A 13,910-nucleotide genomic window follows, 5' to 3' on the forward strand; every position below is an offset into this window, starting at 1 on the left:
TGCATGAGAGAGAGTTTCGTTCTCATTTCACGCCGCCATAGCTAAACTGAGTTTGTCCTTCAACTCAGGCTGCATTTAATGCAGAGATATAATAGTAGTCTCCAGTTTCAATTTTCATCATTTCATACCCTAGCAACCTACTCCTTTGCAGCACTTGTCCTATCTCTTCCACTCTGCACCGCCTGCTTCACCATACATACTAATACGTATAAATTATCTACGTATATATACTCCACCTTGATCCTCAATTTTGTTATTTCTTTGCTTATCAATACCATCTTCAGTTATTTTTTAATCTGGTTTTGGCTTATATACCGTCCCTGTCACTCAACGGACACTGATACTCCATTAATTTATACCTCCCTCTTGTTTCTGACCTATATATAATATCACTTTGGACATTTTGTTCTTAAATGGCTGTTAACGCGCCAAACCCTAAACCTTTGAACCCTTCGGCTTCCCCTTACACGAGAGCCGAAGCAAGTGTGTCTTCGCCATTTCTACCACCAAACAGTGGAATGATCGTGTTACCCTCAAAACTACCCCAGCTTTCACAAGAGATTTATGGCTCCCATCCACAACAGTTGCAATCTCAACTAGCGTGGGTGACTCGATCAGTGCCCAACATGGTTCCTGGGTTCCTCGCCAATCCCTACCTCTCCGTGCAACACCAGTTGACCCAAGCTTGGGTGTACCAAGAAGCCACTGCCTACTACAACGTCTATAGGCAGCCTTTCACTGTGCCCTATCCACATCTTTATTACAGTGACAGTGGAAACCAAGGAACATGCTGTACCCCCGGTGAGAATTTAAAAGAATCCGAGGCTGTCAAATTTGAGGAAAGAGTGAAATGTGAGGATTGCTATTCTGGGGTTTTGGGCAACGTGGAAAAGAGGGTTTTTGGTGGAGGTGCCAGGAGGTTTGTTGCACCTCCTCGTTTAAGGGCAAAGCGAAGAGATGGTGGGGTTTTTTTGGGGGAGAAATTATGGGTGCCTAAGACTGAATCTAAGCTGTATGGGGAGAGTAGTGGTGATGATCAGGGGTTGAGTGTTAAGGAGGAGGATGGGGTACTTTCTTGTAGTACCGATGAAGTTTTTTTAGCAGGAAAAACTACTTTAATGATCAAGAATATTCCAAATCAACTTGGGTAGGTTAATTTTCTCATCAAGACTTTCTTCTATAATTGTTTTCTTTCAATCTTCTGTTAAATTTAATTTAGGTCTCTTGCTATATTGGGTATATGGCTGATTTTGATGTTTGCTATGGTTTTTAGAAATTACCTTATATGCGGGCACTAAATTTTTGGTGTTTATAAGATATTAAGTTAGTAGCAATAACTCCTCCTTTTAATTTATGGCCATGGAGTAGAAGGCATGATTTACTGCGAATACTGGACGTGCACTGTTTGGGAGAGAATCAAAAGGCTATGCAGCGATTTGATCGTGTTAAATCAGAGTTCGATTTTTTCTACTTGCCCATGGACTTTGTGTAAGTAACTTTTGCCTAGCACTTGTACATTTAAGAATCAGCTTACTTGATATTTCGCATAGATGTCTGGCCTTGCTGTTCCTCCTTTTCGTCTACAAGCCTGTTGGATGACATAATGGGGTATATAGAATCTCATGCTAGAGTAGCTTAGCTTTTGTTTCTCCTCTCTAGTGTAACAGATAAGCCAAGCTGTTCTGTTATCGAGGAGTTGACAAATCGTAAATTTTGCTATACCAACTTCGACTTTAGCAATAGTTTAACTGTTCAACTCTCTCTGGAACTTAGTGTAACCGCTTGTATCAGTCTCGTTCCATTTTATACAACACAAGAACAATTCCTCAGTGTTGGTGTGTAAAACCAAAATCTTGTCCTTGTCGAAAATGTGAACTTGTGAAATTTGATATTTACATAATAGGAGACGAGCAAATCTGGGTTATGCGTTTGTCAACTTCACGAATGCAGCTGGAGCCTTGAGATTTCGCAAAGCTTTCAATAAGTACAAGTGGGATGTCGGTGCAAACCGCAAGACATGTGAAGTATCTTTGGCAACTATCCAGGTGAATCTGGTTTCCAAATTTTTCTATACCTGGATAGAATTCATCGACCCTTCCTAATGTTTCGTTCAATTCAGGGAAAAGATGCCCTCTGCAATCGCTACAAGAATTCTGTGTTTCCATGTCATACCAATGCCTATTTGCCTGTTGTTCTACTGCCTGCACGTGATGGGTGGAGGCAGACCGCACCTAGTATTGTTGGAAGGCGTGTAGACCCAGCTTTTCCATTGGAAAGAGGTTGTTTCAGTCGGAGGAAATCCTTCAACAAGTAAAAGAAAGTCCTTGTTTCTTCTGCCTTTTGATTTCTAGGAAATACTGTTTGTTTCTCTCTGTGTTGTAGCTGAATGATTAGGATTTGGTTTTTCTGCTCCTCTCATTTACTTGGGAGGATTATGCATAGTCTATGCTAGTGGTGTCTAGTAGTTGTGGTGGTACGTTACTACGTTTTAGCTTGCCCTTGTTTTCATTTCCCCCCTAGGATTGCTGAAGATGGACGGTCAAAATCAATGGGTGAATTGGAAACACTGGCATGGGATTTCGATGTGTTTGTTTCCAGGACAATCCCGTCATAAATGTTGTATGAAGTTTGCTTGATGTTCCAGTACACCTTGTGGTTTTTTAGGTCCCATGCTTTCCTATCATCGCGTTTTAGCCCTCACGAGTTCTTTGAACTCTTGGAGCGTAGACTCAACAACAATTGCATTCTGATCAGATTTTATGTTTTTTCATTTATTTTAAGTTTGGTATTATAGGAGAACTTGTTTCTTAAAGTGTTTTTTGATTTGAAATATCTTTTTTGAAGTTCGTTTTATATATTAGCATTTCAAAATGTAAAAAATTTTCAAGGATAATTTTAAAATTATATCTAGGTTGTGGGTGTTTTTTCAATAATTGTCTAATATTGGACTTTAAACTTGTCTTGTAAGATATGATACGGATGGATCTGGTATAAAAAGAATATGAAAAGAAAAAAATTGTTTGTCTTTATTTTTATAAAAAATATACACCATACACGATAAAGATAGAAATTATTTCTAGGTGGTGATGGGTAAGTAAGGTCATCAATAGATATGATAGCAGGTCTGGTAAATTAGAAGTAAATTAGGAGGTGTGATAGCAGCAGGTGTTACTTACTTGTTAAGTGACCGGTACTGAATACTGTAGAAGGTCATGTAGAGATTTTCTGATGATAAAGTCAGGAATTTCTGTTCTCTGATGATAAAATCAGAAATTTTATATAAAAAAAAAGAATGCAATAATATTCTAAAAGATATATACTTTAAAAATGTGTATGCGAGGAGGATACATTATCTTTTTAAAATATAAAGGAAATTGTAAAATCTTTCCCCGGATGGTATACAGAGTATACATACCCATTTAAATCTTGTATTTTTTGCTTGAGGGAGAGGGTTTAAAGGTTTTCACCTTTGATAAATAATTTTTATATAAATATTAATGAAGAATAAATATATGTGACGTGAACATTAACATGATAAAAAAAATAATCTTGTATTTTACCCATGCCTAAAGGCACCAGGCATGCTCCCCAGGCCCAAAAGCGCCAAGTGCATTGCCCGAGCTCACTTGTCTAGTGCTGGAGTCAAAAATCTGTTTTTTTTTAAATTTTTTTTCTATATATGAGCCATCATTAAAATGGGTTTGAATCGATAAATTTATTTTTTAAAATACTGATAAATTTTGGCTCATCACTCATCACTATGATAATTTAACAAAATAGGATTAGTGTTACTAAGTGATTACTAATTTTTTAATTTACACAAATTTCATGTAATAACATATATATGATTTAATTATATATTATCATGCATGTTATTAAATTTTCAATTAAGACTTGGTCAAAGGAGGGAACTTAGTTTTGACGTGTAAGTACTGGTCCATGAACAGAGAATAACTTTACCATAAAAACCTTAAAAAAACCAAACCTTGATATTCCTATTAGACGGCAACTTTTAAGTATTTTTAATGTGAAATATTTTATAAAAAAAATATTATTCTAATTTTCCAATATATATTTCTTGTTAAATACCTTAAACAAAACCAATCAATATAGAATATTTACAGTTAATGAATTTTTATGAAGTATTTTATGGACACATACAATATCATTTAAATATTTCAAATACCATAAACACCACCTTGGCCTCCAACACCACCCTGACACCACCAAATAATTCCATAATAACTATTCCACCACCACTTCATCATTGCCTCCATTTTACCACCATCTCCACCACCCACCCACCCTTATCCCATCACAACCATTACCCCAACAACCATCACCTCAACATTATATTACATCATCATTATTTTAGTATTATCATATCTTTCACTTTATTATTTATCAAATATTGTAAAATTGTTTTTATTCTTAAAATATTTTACTTAATACAAAAGCTCCCTTAGTAGTTGTGCTTCTATAGTTACCAATTATAATATATTTTTATATGATGTAATCTAAGTGAATAATTTTTTGATTAGGAGAAAATTTAAACTTTCATTTTTATAATGGGGTGAAAAAAAAGTAGCAAATAATAAAATAATTGTCTGTCTCGAAGATTTTGTATTTGTTTTATATTTTGACTATAACTAGTAACTAATATCATATAAACTTGAAATGATAAATTTATTAACTTTATTAACTATAATTGGAATAAATGTAAAAATATTTTTTTATTCTAAACATTGAGAAGTTTACAAAGGAAATCATAGAAGAGGGAAAAATGTGTTTTATATGTGTGTGTCTAACATCCTGCACCACATCATGTGCACCCTAAAATTCTAAAATTCCTGAAGTGCATTAAAATTATGACTATAAAATCTAAATAGCGATAAGAAACCCTCTAAAAAAGAGACTTTTCCTTTTGATGAGTTCTAAGTCATCAAATTTACACTTCAACTCTCAATAATTTAGAGAATAGAAAAAATTACTTATTCAATTCAAATTCATATTCAAAGAAACACTAAAAGACAATTCTAATTCAACAAAAAAAAAGTTAAATACAGAAAACTCTACATCAAATAGAAATACTTATTGGAGAAGAATATGCTGATCTAGGAAAGTTTTGTGATTGAATTACTATTTGAAGTTGAGGTCCCACCAATATATTGAGCGTATTTACACAAGATATCTCATAGATTTTGGGTGTCCAACAACGAAATATTACATGCATTTGTGTGGTTGTTTATCCCTATTGAAATTCTTGATCAGCAGGTAAAATCAAATCAAATGGTTTAAGAAGATATTTCTGAGTGTTGTGATCAAATGAGCACAGGTAAACAGCAAGGAGATATTTTCCTTGGAAAACCGAGCAAGGCAAAATATTTGATCACCAAGGGTAAAAACATCTACCTAAATTACTGCTGTGTATTTTTCACATGGAATCAACACAAAATTGACCCACAGATGAGGAGATTTTTGGAGCTAGCAACTGTGCAAGAATGTAATAAAGTTCTGGGAATGGACATGCCATCATTCACTAGGCTTTTCAAAACCTTTCTATATTTTCTACTCTGAGCACGTGTGCAACATCACGTGTAGCTCAGTTCTCAAAGTTTACAGATATTTAGATATATGCTCACAATTTCCACAAGGATCATATCATTTATATTTTGAAGGACCCAGGATTATTGACTATAAGAATTAACTTGCATGTGAAAAGAATGATGAAGCACAAGTACCATACCATTCAGAACATCAAAATTGAGTGGAAAATTCGAATCATGCCGAAACACTTCCAGATATCAGAAACTCAATCTGATTAACTAAAGAACATCAGTAATACAAATTGATTCACACAAATTCAATTCACAAATTACAAACAACTAGACAAGATAAACATAACCTGCTTCACTAACGAGGTGCTTTCTTCTTTCCTGGAATAGAAACCCTCTTCCCCTTCAAGGTTCGGCAATTGTTCTTTGTGCGCTGCCCCCTGCATGGCAAACCCTGAATATGCCTTATCCCTCTATAGCACTGAATCTCCTTCAGCCTCCTTATATTGAGGGCATTAAACCGCCTCTGCGGCATGCAAAATCAAATTGCTTAGGTATAAAAGCTGCACTAAAATATCAAAAAAGATCAGACACATGAAAAAACAGGATTACCAAATCTCCTTCAATTGTGTACTTGGAAACTTCATCACGAAGAATAATGAGCTCTTCCTCTGATAAGTCCTTGGTGATTTTGTTCTCCATGCTGAGATCAGAGAGGATTTGGCGAGCATTTGAGCGGCCAATTCCATGAATGTACTGAAGAGAATATTCGACTCGCTTGCTATTTGGAATCTCCACTCCTCCAACACGGGCACATCGGATGCTTAGACTGCCAGCCTAAAATATAACAGGAGAAAAACAAAGCAGCACACAAAGCACAATGCATGATCTCCCATTTAATTCATCAGCAAAACAGGAAAGGAAAAAACTGCTTTTAGTTCTTCGATTTTTCATTACACAGGACATTGCAAGGAGAAACAAGAAAAAAAAGAAAAAGCATCCCAATTGAGATTAAGCTAACCACTACCATAACCAGAGAAGTAAAGTATCGAATTACATAATTACAACATGGATTGGAAGTTATATTTCTTCAATATGAATGACCTGCCCAATCTATGCTTGGTTAACGACAATTACTTAACCCACCCAAATTCATACGAATCTAATTTAACGGACATAACAACTGAGTGAAAGAAAAATGCAAAAATAATTTATCATTCCCCTTTCTCATATAATTCTCTAATTTTCCAGAAGAAAAAAAGAAATAATAAATTGGAAGTATAAGAAGAAAAAAAAATGGGAGGGTTACCTTGGGAGGGTTTGAAATAGGAAGAGAGATGGAGTTGGAGAGAGAAGTACTTTTTAGTCCGTTGCATATCGCAGAGAGAGAGGGTACCACAGGCATTGCCAGTGTTTGCGCCATTTTCTTTTCCGTCTATCAGGATTTTATTTTCCTGCAGTTTCTAGTAACGTGCAAAACAGAGCGGTTGTGAGCTCCAGGGGTTGCTCAATCGCTTTATCCTCTTAACAGGGAATAACGAGCACACCCCTAGAGGTAGAGTAATCGTTGTTACTCTTACTCGCGTCATCGAGGGCCAATTTGGATAACATATTTCTCGGCCCACAGCTCAAAGTCGAGCTGGCCCAAAGAAAAATTCATTCTTTTCTAAGTAACTTGGGCCAGCCCAAGGTAAATGGTTACAAAGCGAAGACATTACAGAAATTCTTTTATGGTAATTTTCGAACCAGCTTTTTTGCAATAACATTATTTCAAGTTTCAGTTGGGACTTAAATGGACCATCTGCACCCTAAGGCAGCATTCATGAAAAAAAAGATTTCTCACCATTTTTCATCCTATTAAGATCCAAGATGGTAATATAAAGACCCCCCTCACTGCCTAACGAAATTTTCATTTCCACTGAGTCGTTCTCCAAGAATAGCACATCGCTCATCAGCCATTAACGAAACTTCAAGATTTTGCAAATAGCCAAGTATCATTTGCCTCAGCTTCTGCATTGGTTTTGCAAGGATTGCTAGGATTATAACCATTAGTAATTCAGTATAGTGACCATCATCCATCAAGTTGTTCAGATGAAACCTGCTCTCATAACAGAACGTAAATATTTTCTAAATCCATTTATTCTCCCGAGCACTTAGAGGTCCAGACTCGTCATCAAATCTGTAAGCCCTTAACATCCGAGTACGGGGGAGGCACAAAAATTGATGGGTGCAAATCCTATCACAGAATGCAGCAGTCCTGAGTTGGCTGCTTACTATTTTTCTATCCCAAACCGGGCACAATACAACACCAGGAGCATCCCAACCTTACAGGCTGCCAATTCATTCCAGCATATAAATGATCACAATTGCTATGAGCAACCAAATTCACTCCCTTTTAATTATGATAATTTCTGAAAATCCAAAATCTATCCCAAAACTCACTTTGGCAGGAGACAATACTGATAGAAGGTTGCCAGACAGGAAATCACGAGTAAGAAACCAAAGATACGCTAACTAGAAACAAGAATACTAGTCACTGCTGGAGCTACAATCTAGTAAACTCATCAAACTTCAGTTATCGCATATTCTCTTGTGTGAATCATTTGGCTTGACTTCTTTCTTGATGTTTCCGAATCCGCTCAGCGACTTCCTGAGACCCATACTTTTGGTGTTCTGAGCAATAACAGAAAAGAAAACACAATAATTAATAAAGAAATCATATAAACAAGACACCATGAACATCACCAAAGATAGTAAGTTTGGTTGACTCAAAATACTTTTTAAGACTTGGCACTCCAGTCTCATTCCATACGCAAGACATGTCACAATTCAGTAATTCATCAATAATAGAGAATAAACAAAAGCCACTATGCTCACAGGAGGCTTTCATTCCTGGAATAGAACCCACTTACCCTTTCTGGTCCGAGCATTGGTTGAGGTGCGCTGTCCTCTGCATGGCAACCCTTCAACATGCCTATATCCTCTGTAGCACTCGATGTCTACCAATCTCTGTACATCAGCTTTAACACGTCGCGCCTAAAAGATTCAAAATTGAATAAGTTAGAAAGGAACTTTTTTGGCAGATAGAGTCACGAGTTTGAGGAAAGAGAAAATAGAGCGGGCAGAAAGTTTACCAGATCTGGTCCAGTCAGGTACTTGGAGACTTCTTCTCTAAGAGAGTTGAGTTCTATTCCAGTCAAATCCTTGGTAGGTTTGTTCACCAAGCTTAATTCACAAAGTATTTGATGAGCTCTTTTGCGGCCAATTCCATGAATGTATTGAAGAGCAACCTCCAATTTCTTGTCATTAGGAATCTCAGTGTTACCAACACGGAGACCTTGCACGCGTTGGCAACGGAACTGCAAAAGGTAGTAATTATTGACACCAGCATCCAAAACAATCCCCACTTGACTTGAGAAAAAAATTTTAAGATTAAGAAGTCTCAGTTTTTTGTGTTAACTTAATCCGTTTGAGACACCAAAAAACCAGAATCTCCATTAAAAATGAGTACACTCCATCTTTTTAGATAGGATAACTGTTATGTGGAAAATCATATGTATATATATAAAAAATTATCAATTTGCTACCATTTTTTTACGAAGAAAAGAATGAATAGCATCACACCATTTGTTTGTTCTTTATACTGAACCTAAGCAAACCTCCATAGGTCTTGCGTAAAAACTAGTTCAGATCAACCTTTACCATATATCAAAATCACTATACTTACCTGATTAGCATTTCAAACTACCTCTCAAGCTTCTATAATTTGTTATGCGAGGACATTTGTAGTAAAATAAGAGGTCATAGAAGAAACAAAACACATACAATGCTTTGTTTGCTGCAGTAAAAGTGAATCCATTCACACTTTTCGGGTTGTAAACTCCATTTTTTTAGATTATTCAGAGTTCCAGAACTACAATAAACAGAGAAACACAAATAAAGAGAGCTTCACATAATGGAAACTAAAACCAAAAACATAATATACAAAACAAAATAATCGAAGATTAAGTAATAAATTCTAGTTCTGGTTAACATCCTCGACTATCTCAACCAGCCAATAGAGTTTGTTTACCTTTTTAGTTGATGAATCAATGTTTGGTAGTTTATAGACACTAGCATGGAAGCATTGGACAACTAGTTTAACAAGGTTATTTCACAAACAAACTTTACTTTTTCATTGGTTTAAGGGAACACTAATCATAAATACTGTGCAGATGTAACGACTTTACAGACCTGTTTACAGTATCACAAGAAACCAATTTTAAAAGAGCAGCCTCTGCATTCATAAGAACAGGTTACTATGACCAAGCCCCTGTTGATGATTAGGGTGCATCATCTAGATCGTGCTATCACACAGATTCATTTTCTCGGACAATGTAAAACTGGTTGGTTGACAGGTGCAGGTTTAAATACGCAACCAAATTCAGACGAGTGAAAAAATTGCATGCCACTTTAAAGCCATGCTCTAAGCATTACTCAATGGAGAACATAACAGTTGCTGTTCACCCACTACCAGAAAGAGAAAGCTAAGAACTTGACATTACTTCCTTCCCTGTGATTATTATGCTATGTTGGCTTTCTTAAGAGCAAAGTAAGTAAATTATTTCTTAGTACCCCCAACCCTGAAATTCAGGCTTAGAGGGAGGTTCAAGGAAAATGAGCTGCCTTTACAGTATAAAATGGAAACAAACAAGAAGTTGTTGAAGTCCTTTTTCAACAAAACACAACTTATAAGAATTGCCTTAAATGTCCATTAAGCATTCTACTAGACTGCAAGACAATGAACATTGACGCAGCTAATGAAAAGCCCAATGGCACACTGCTCAATTTGTCATAATGTTAGGACATAATTTTATTCACAGATTTTCTGGCATTACCATTTAATTGTCTTAACCAAATTTAGAAGCAAGAGTATAAGAAAACACATCACAGATCGCTTTATCATTTCACATTACACATGCATTGATTATTAAGCATCTCAGATTATGATCCTATTCTTTAAAACTTGTTTCTTGGAGAGGCAAATGCACAATAGAATACAAAGATCAATGACGCCAAATCAAAGGTTCACCTCATTTGAATAACAGGAAGAATAAAAAGAATCTATACTGGATTGAACAGAACTTCTAGGAGAGCAAACACAAATGTCAGAGCTCAATAGCACAACAATGTACACTAGATGACCTGCGCTAGACCTCGAAGCAGACCATACTAGAGTAGTTAAACATTAAAAAGATTGCAGAAAGTTGACAATGACTTATATCACCTTCTAAAATGCATATCATATACTGCAAAAATGCAGAGGGTTGAACATAAATGCTCCGTCACATGGGCAAGTTAGCATGCCTATATCGATGCAGTATTATAGAAATCCTAATTTTTTTCTGGATTGTACAAAAAAGCCCATAAATATAGTTCAGTGAATTTTGTTTTTATTTCGATTAAAATCAAAGCCTGTAATGACAGCTTCAAACAACTATGCATGAAATCCCTCTTTAGCCAGACCTTTCTGTTTCTACAAGGGTCAATTGTTTCTCTTTTAAACCAACCATTTCTCTATTATCACTTGTAGGCAGCCGATGGAAAAAGGAAACACTTTAAATTTAACTTATATTGATGAATCATAAGCTATGGAATGAAAAATAAAAATGTTAAGAACCCAATCCATTCGATAAACCCTAGTGACCCCGTCCTTACACCCCAAATCAACAAATTAGTGAATCTAATGCAGTCGTGTGATAAATAGGCAAGTGTTTGTTAAACTCACTGTTGCATTTTGAAGAAGACTTTGATTGATTTCAGTTAGCAATCGAACTGATCCACGCAGGCCAAGCATGTTTCGTAGAGGGGAAGAACACCACTGGGAGCGAAGTGAGGGAAGAAGAGAAGATGTTGAAACAGGGTCTGTGGAGATATATGGGCTTTTATGCACTGGATCTTGGGCTTCAACCTGGGACCGCATTCTTTCAACCCCATAGCACAAGATTCCCCCCCCCTGGATGGGTTTTCTTATTTATTACATAATAAATAAATAAATAAATTAGATAAGTTTCGGTTATTATCATCATAATCAAGAAATCAATATAATCGCTCAAGTTTAATCCGGTCTATTTTTCTTTAAAATTTAAATATTTTTTTTTCTTTAAATAAATTATTTATAGAGTTTTTAAATTATTTTAATATGTTATGTCAAAAATTAATTTTAAAAGAGAAAAAATATATATTATTTTAATACATTTTAAAATAAAAAAATACTTTAAAATTGTGAGATAATCACTTTAAACACCACAATTTTACAGAGAAAATCCAAATATTTAGTGCACCAAAATCCTTGCTTTCTTGATACATCAATCCATGGAAATGGGGGGAAAAAAATCTTGATCTCCTGGAAGTCTGGAACTCCCACTTGGCAACAATACACGTAAAAGAAAGATCAAAACTTTCTTCTATAATTTTCGCTTCAGAGCAAACCCTTCTTGGTTTTGATTCCCCACCACGTAAGCACACAGTACGCAACTTTGCTCCTTCAATTTCCTTTTTAATTTGACTTCAATATTTTTCTTATTAGTCATAATGTGCAGCATAGACTGGATCCATTATTAATTTATTACCTTACACAAACAAAGGCTCTCTCTCCATATATAAAAAAAAGTGTTTTTTCTCTCACAATTCTATCATTTTATTACTCTGTTTTTTTTCCATCAACACCACCATGGCTAAACAGAACAAAGAAACCCATAAAATGCCATTCCTTCTGTGCCTTCCCGTCTCCGCCTCTACATACCTTTTAACCCATACATCATTCCCATGCTCACAACCCTCTCCGGCATTGCCGCTGCTATGGCTTTGGTGAAGTCACAACTCTCTACACCTCTTCCTCTAACCGATTTTTCCAGCCGAGGTCTTTACGCAAAAACAATTCGAGGCTTTGATGGACATGGGAGGATAGATTTGGAGTTGCCTTTTATCAAAAAGGTTATTTCCTCGTTTTTCAGCTTTGAATTAACATTCTTGTATTTCTGCACCCGGCCGTAGCAATAAGTGTGCTATTTGTGGGTGGCGCTTTTATTGTTGCTGGGATTTTGGGTGTTATTGGGATCTCGAGTCTGATGTGTGGTTGTGTATTTGTTGCTCATTGAACCAGTCGGATTGTGGGTTTGAACCTAAGATAATGGTGATGACTTTTTTAGCTTCTGCTCTCGTCACTCTTTTTATTTGCTGGTTGCACACACACACACGCTGAATGAGAAGGGGGCGGAGTTTTTTGTTAGGTTTCTATAGCCTCATGTTTAGGTGTTGCTAGTAGTTGTTATTGAATGTTTAATCAACCATTTTAGTTAAATATCTTCGATATGTGTTTAGTTGAACTAATTTTAAGAACATGTGTTTATTTCGGTCTCCATAATTATATCTTCTGAGAATTTTGGTAAACGCCATGTCTGTTTCTGAATAGAAGAGAATAAATATTTGCAATATCTGAAATGTTTTGAGCAAAGAGGAAGGCAAGATAGAATAAAGAGACTTGGTTTAATTCGAGATTATACTTTATTATGATTCTTTGAGGTGCTAAAGTTCTTGTTACATGTAAGGAGCTTCGGCGTGGACTGTTGTGGTACGACGTAGAACTTTGCAATTTAAGGAATAAGGAGCATGTTAGGCACTCAAAGATGCTTACATTCAAGAAAATAAAGGTAGAGAACAAGCGGAGTCTTATTTTTTATATGCTTCATGCTAACGCTAGTAATTTTATGACTTAAAACTCGTGCGATCTCCCAATAAAGCTCCATTTGGGTCCAGATAGTATTAGTTATCCTACATCAGAAATGAATTTTCTAGGATCTGAAGGGAATTAACAATCAGCTTGAAGTCATTGCAGCTAACAGCTCCATCACCATCTGCATCTATGGAAGCAATAATGCCTTGGCAATCCTCCAAAGACAAATCTAACCCGCCATTCACTGTAGCCTCGTACAATTCCTCTGCAGTAACAATACCATCAACATCAACATCAAGAGCATCAAAGGCAGTTTGGAGCAAGTTTGCAAGTTCACCGAGCTCCATATCCTTGGTGTTCATCTCCAAAAACTCTTGCATGCTTAGCAAACCATCCTTGTTAGTGTCTCCTTGCTGCATCATTGCACTCACATCTTGTTCACTTGCGTTGTATCCAAGTGACCCCAAGATGCCGCCAAGCTCAGCAGCTGTAATAAAGCCATCATTGTCTGAATCGAAGGCTCTAAACGCCTCCATCAGGCTCAGGACTTGGTTCAGTGACTCTAATTCAGCAGAAAGGGATCCAAGCTGTGCCATGGAAGCTTTCGAACTGCTATGCAAGCTGGTGTTTGCTTTGCATCT

General features: G+C 36.2%; 4 protein-coding genes across 4 annotated transcripts; 1 reads left to right on the forward strand and 3 right to left on the reverse strand.

Moving 5' to 3' along the window:
- Positions 1-413: 413 nt before the first annotated feature.
- On the forward strand, positions 414-2,636 carry LOC7495116 (uncharacterized). The gene is made up of 4 exons (XM_024594309.2): positions 414-1,147; positions 1,369-1,488; positions 1,904-2,045; positions 2,120-2,636. The coding sequence occupies exons 1-4, from the start codon at positions 414-416 to the stop codon at positions 2,312-2,314; spliced, it is 1,191 nt and encodes a 396-aa protein (XP_024450077.1). The 3' UTR covers positions 2,315-2,636.
- A 3,166-nt stretch (positions 2,637-5,802) lies between these two features.
- On the reverse strand, positions 5,803-7,110 carry LOC7495117 (30S ribosomal protein S13, chloroplastic). Its single transcript, XM_002302220.4, has 3 exons — positions 6,865-7,110; positions 6,168-6,392; positions 5,803-6,081 (listed from the first exon to the last, which is right to left on the reverse strand). Exons 1-3 carry the CDS (start codon positions 6,976-6,978, stop codon positions 5,914-5,916), a joined length of 507 nt encoding a protein of 168 aa, XP_002302256.1. The 5' UTR covers positions 6,979-7,110; the 3' UTR covers positions 5,803-5,913.
- Positions 7,111-7,927: 817 nt separating this feature from the next.
- Positions 7,928-11,521, reverse strand: LOC7463178 (small ribosomal subunit protein S13, mitochondrial). Its single transcript, XM_002302221.4, has 4 exons — positions 11,323-11,521; positions 8,690-8,914; positions 8,468-8,591; positions 7,928-8,228 (listed from the first exon to the last, which is right to left on the reverse strand). The coding sequence occupies exons 1-4, from the start codon at positions 11,515-11,517 to the stop codon at positions 8,155-8,157; spliced, it is 618 nt and encodes a 205-aa protein (XP_002302257.4). The 5' UTR covers positions 11,518-11,521; the 3' UTR covers positions 7,928-8,154.
- A 1,687-nt stretch (positions 11,522-13,208) lies between these two features.
- LOC7463179 (probable calcium-binding protein CML29) lies at positions 13,209-13,910 on the reverse strand. Its single transcript, XM_002302222.3, has one exon. The coding sequence runs from the start codon at positions 13,863-13,865 to the stop codon at positions 13,368-13,370; it is 498 nt and encodes a 165-aa protein (XP_002302258.1). The 5' UTR covers positions 13,866-13,910; the 3' UTR covers positions 13,209-13,367.

The sequence above is a fragment of the Populus trichocarpa genome, chromosome 2, assembly GCF_000002775.5.
Source record: "Populus trichocarpa isolate Nisqually-1 chromosome 2, P.trichocarpa_v4.1, whole genome shotgun sequence".
Classification (NCBI taxonomy): Eukaryota; Viridiplantae; Streptophyta; class Magnoliopsida; order Malpighiales; family Salicaceae; genus Populus; species Populus trichocarpa.

Excerpts from the sequence above, each read along its gene's own strand:
- LOC7495116 (XM_024594309.2), top strand. The coding sequence starts at position 414 with ATGGCTGTTAACGCGCCAAACCCTAAACCTTTGAACCCTTCGGCTTCC. Across the intron at positions 1,148-1,368 it reads AATATTCCAAATCAACTTGG|AAGGCATGATTTACTGCGAA; the intron begins GTAGGTTAATTT and ends GCCATGGAGTAG. Across the intron at positions 2,046-2,119 it reads TATCTTTGGCAACTATCCAG|GGAAAAGATGCCCTCTGCAA; the intron begins GTGAATCTGGTT and ends CGTTCAATTCAG.
- LOC7495117 (XM_002302220.4), bottom strand. The coding sequence starts at position 6,978 with ATGGCGCAAACACTGGCAATGCCTGTGGTACCCTCTCTCTCTGCGATA. Across the intron at positions 6,393-6,864 it reads CTATTTCAAACCCTCCCAAG|GCTGGCAGTCTAAGCATCCG; the intron begins GTAACCCTCCCA and ends GTTATATTTTAG. Across the intron at positions 6,082-6,167 it reads ACACAATTGAAGGAGATTTG|AGGCGGTTTAATGCCCTCAA; the intron begins GTAATCCTGTTT and ends TGCATGCCGCAG.
- LOC7463178 (XM_002302221.4), bottom strand. The coding sequence starts at position 11,517 with ATGCGGTCCCAGGTTGAAGCCCAAGATCCAGTGCATAAAAGCCCATAT. Across the intron at positions 8,592-8,689 it reads ACCTGACTGGACCAGATCTG|GCGCGACGTGTTAAAGCTGA; the intron begins GTAAACTTTCTG and ends TGAATCTTTTAG. Across the intron at positions 8,229-8,467 it reads CAATGCTCGGACCAGAAAGG|AACACCAAAAGTATGGGTCT; the intron begins GTAAGTGGGTTC and ends GTTATTGCTCAG.
- LOC7463179 (XM_002302222.3), bottom strand. The coding sequence starts at position 13,865 with ATGGCACAGCTTGGATCCCTTTCTGCTGAATTAGAGTCACTGAACCAA.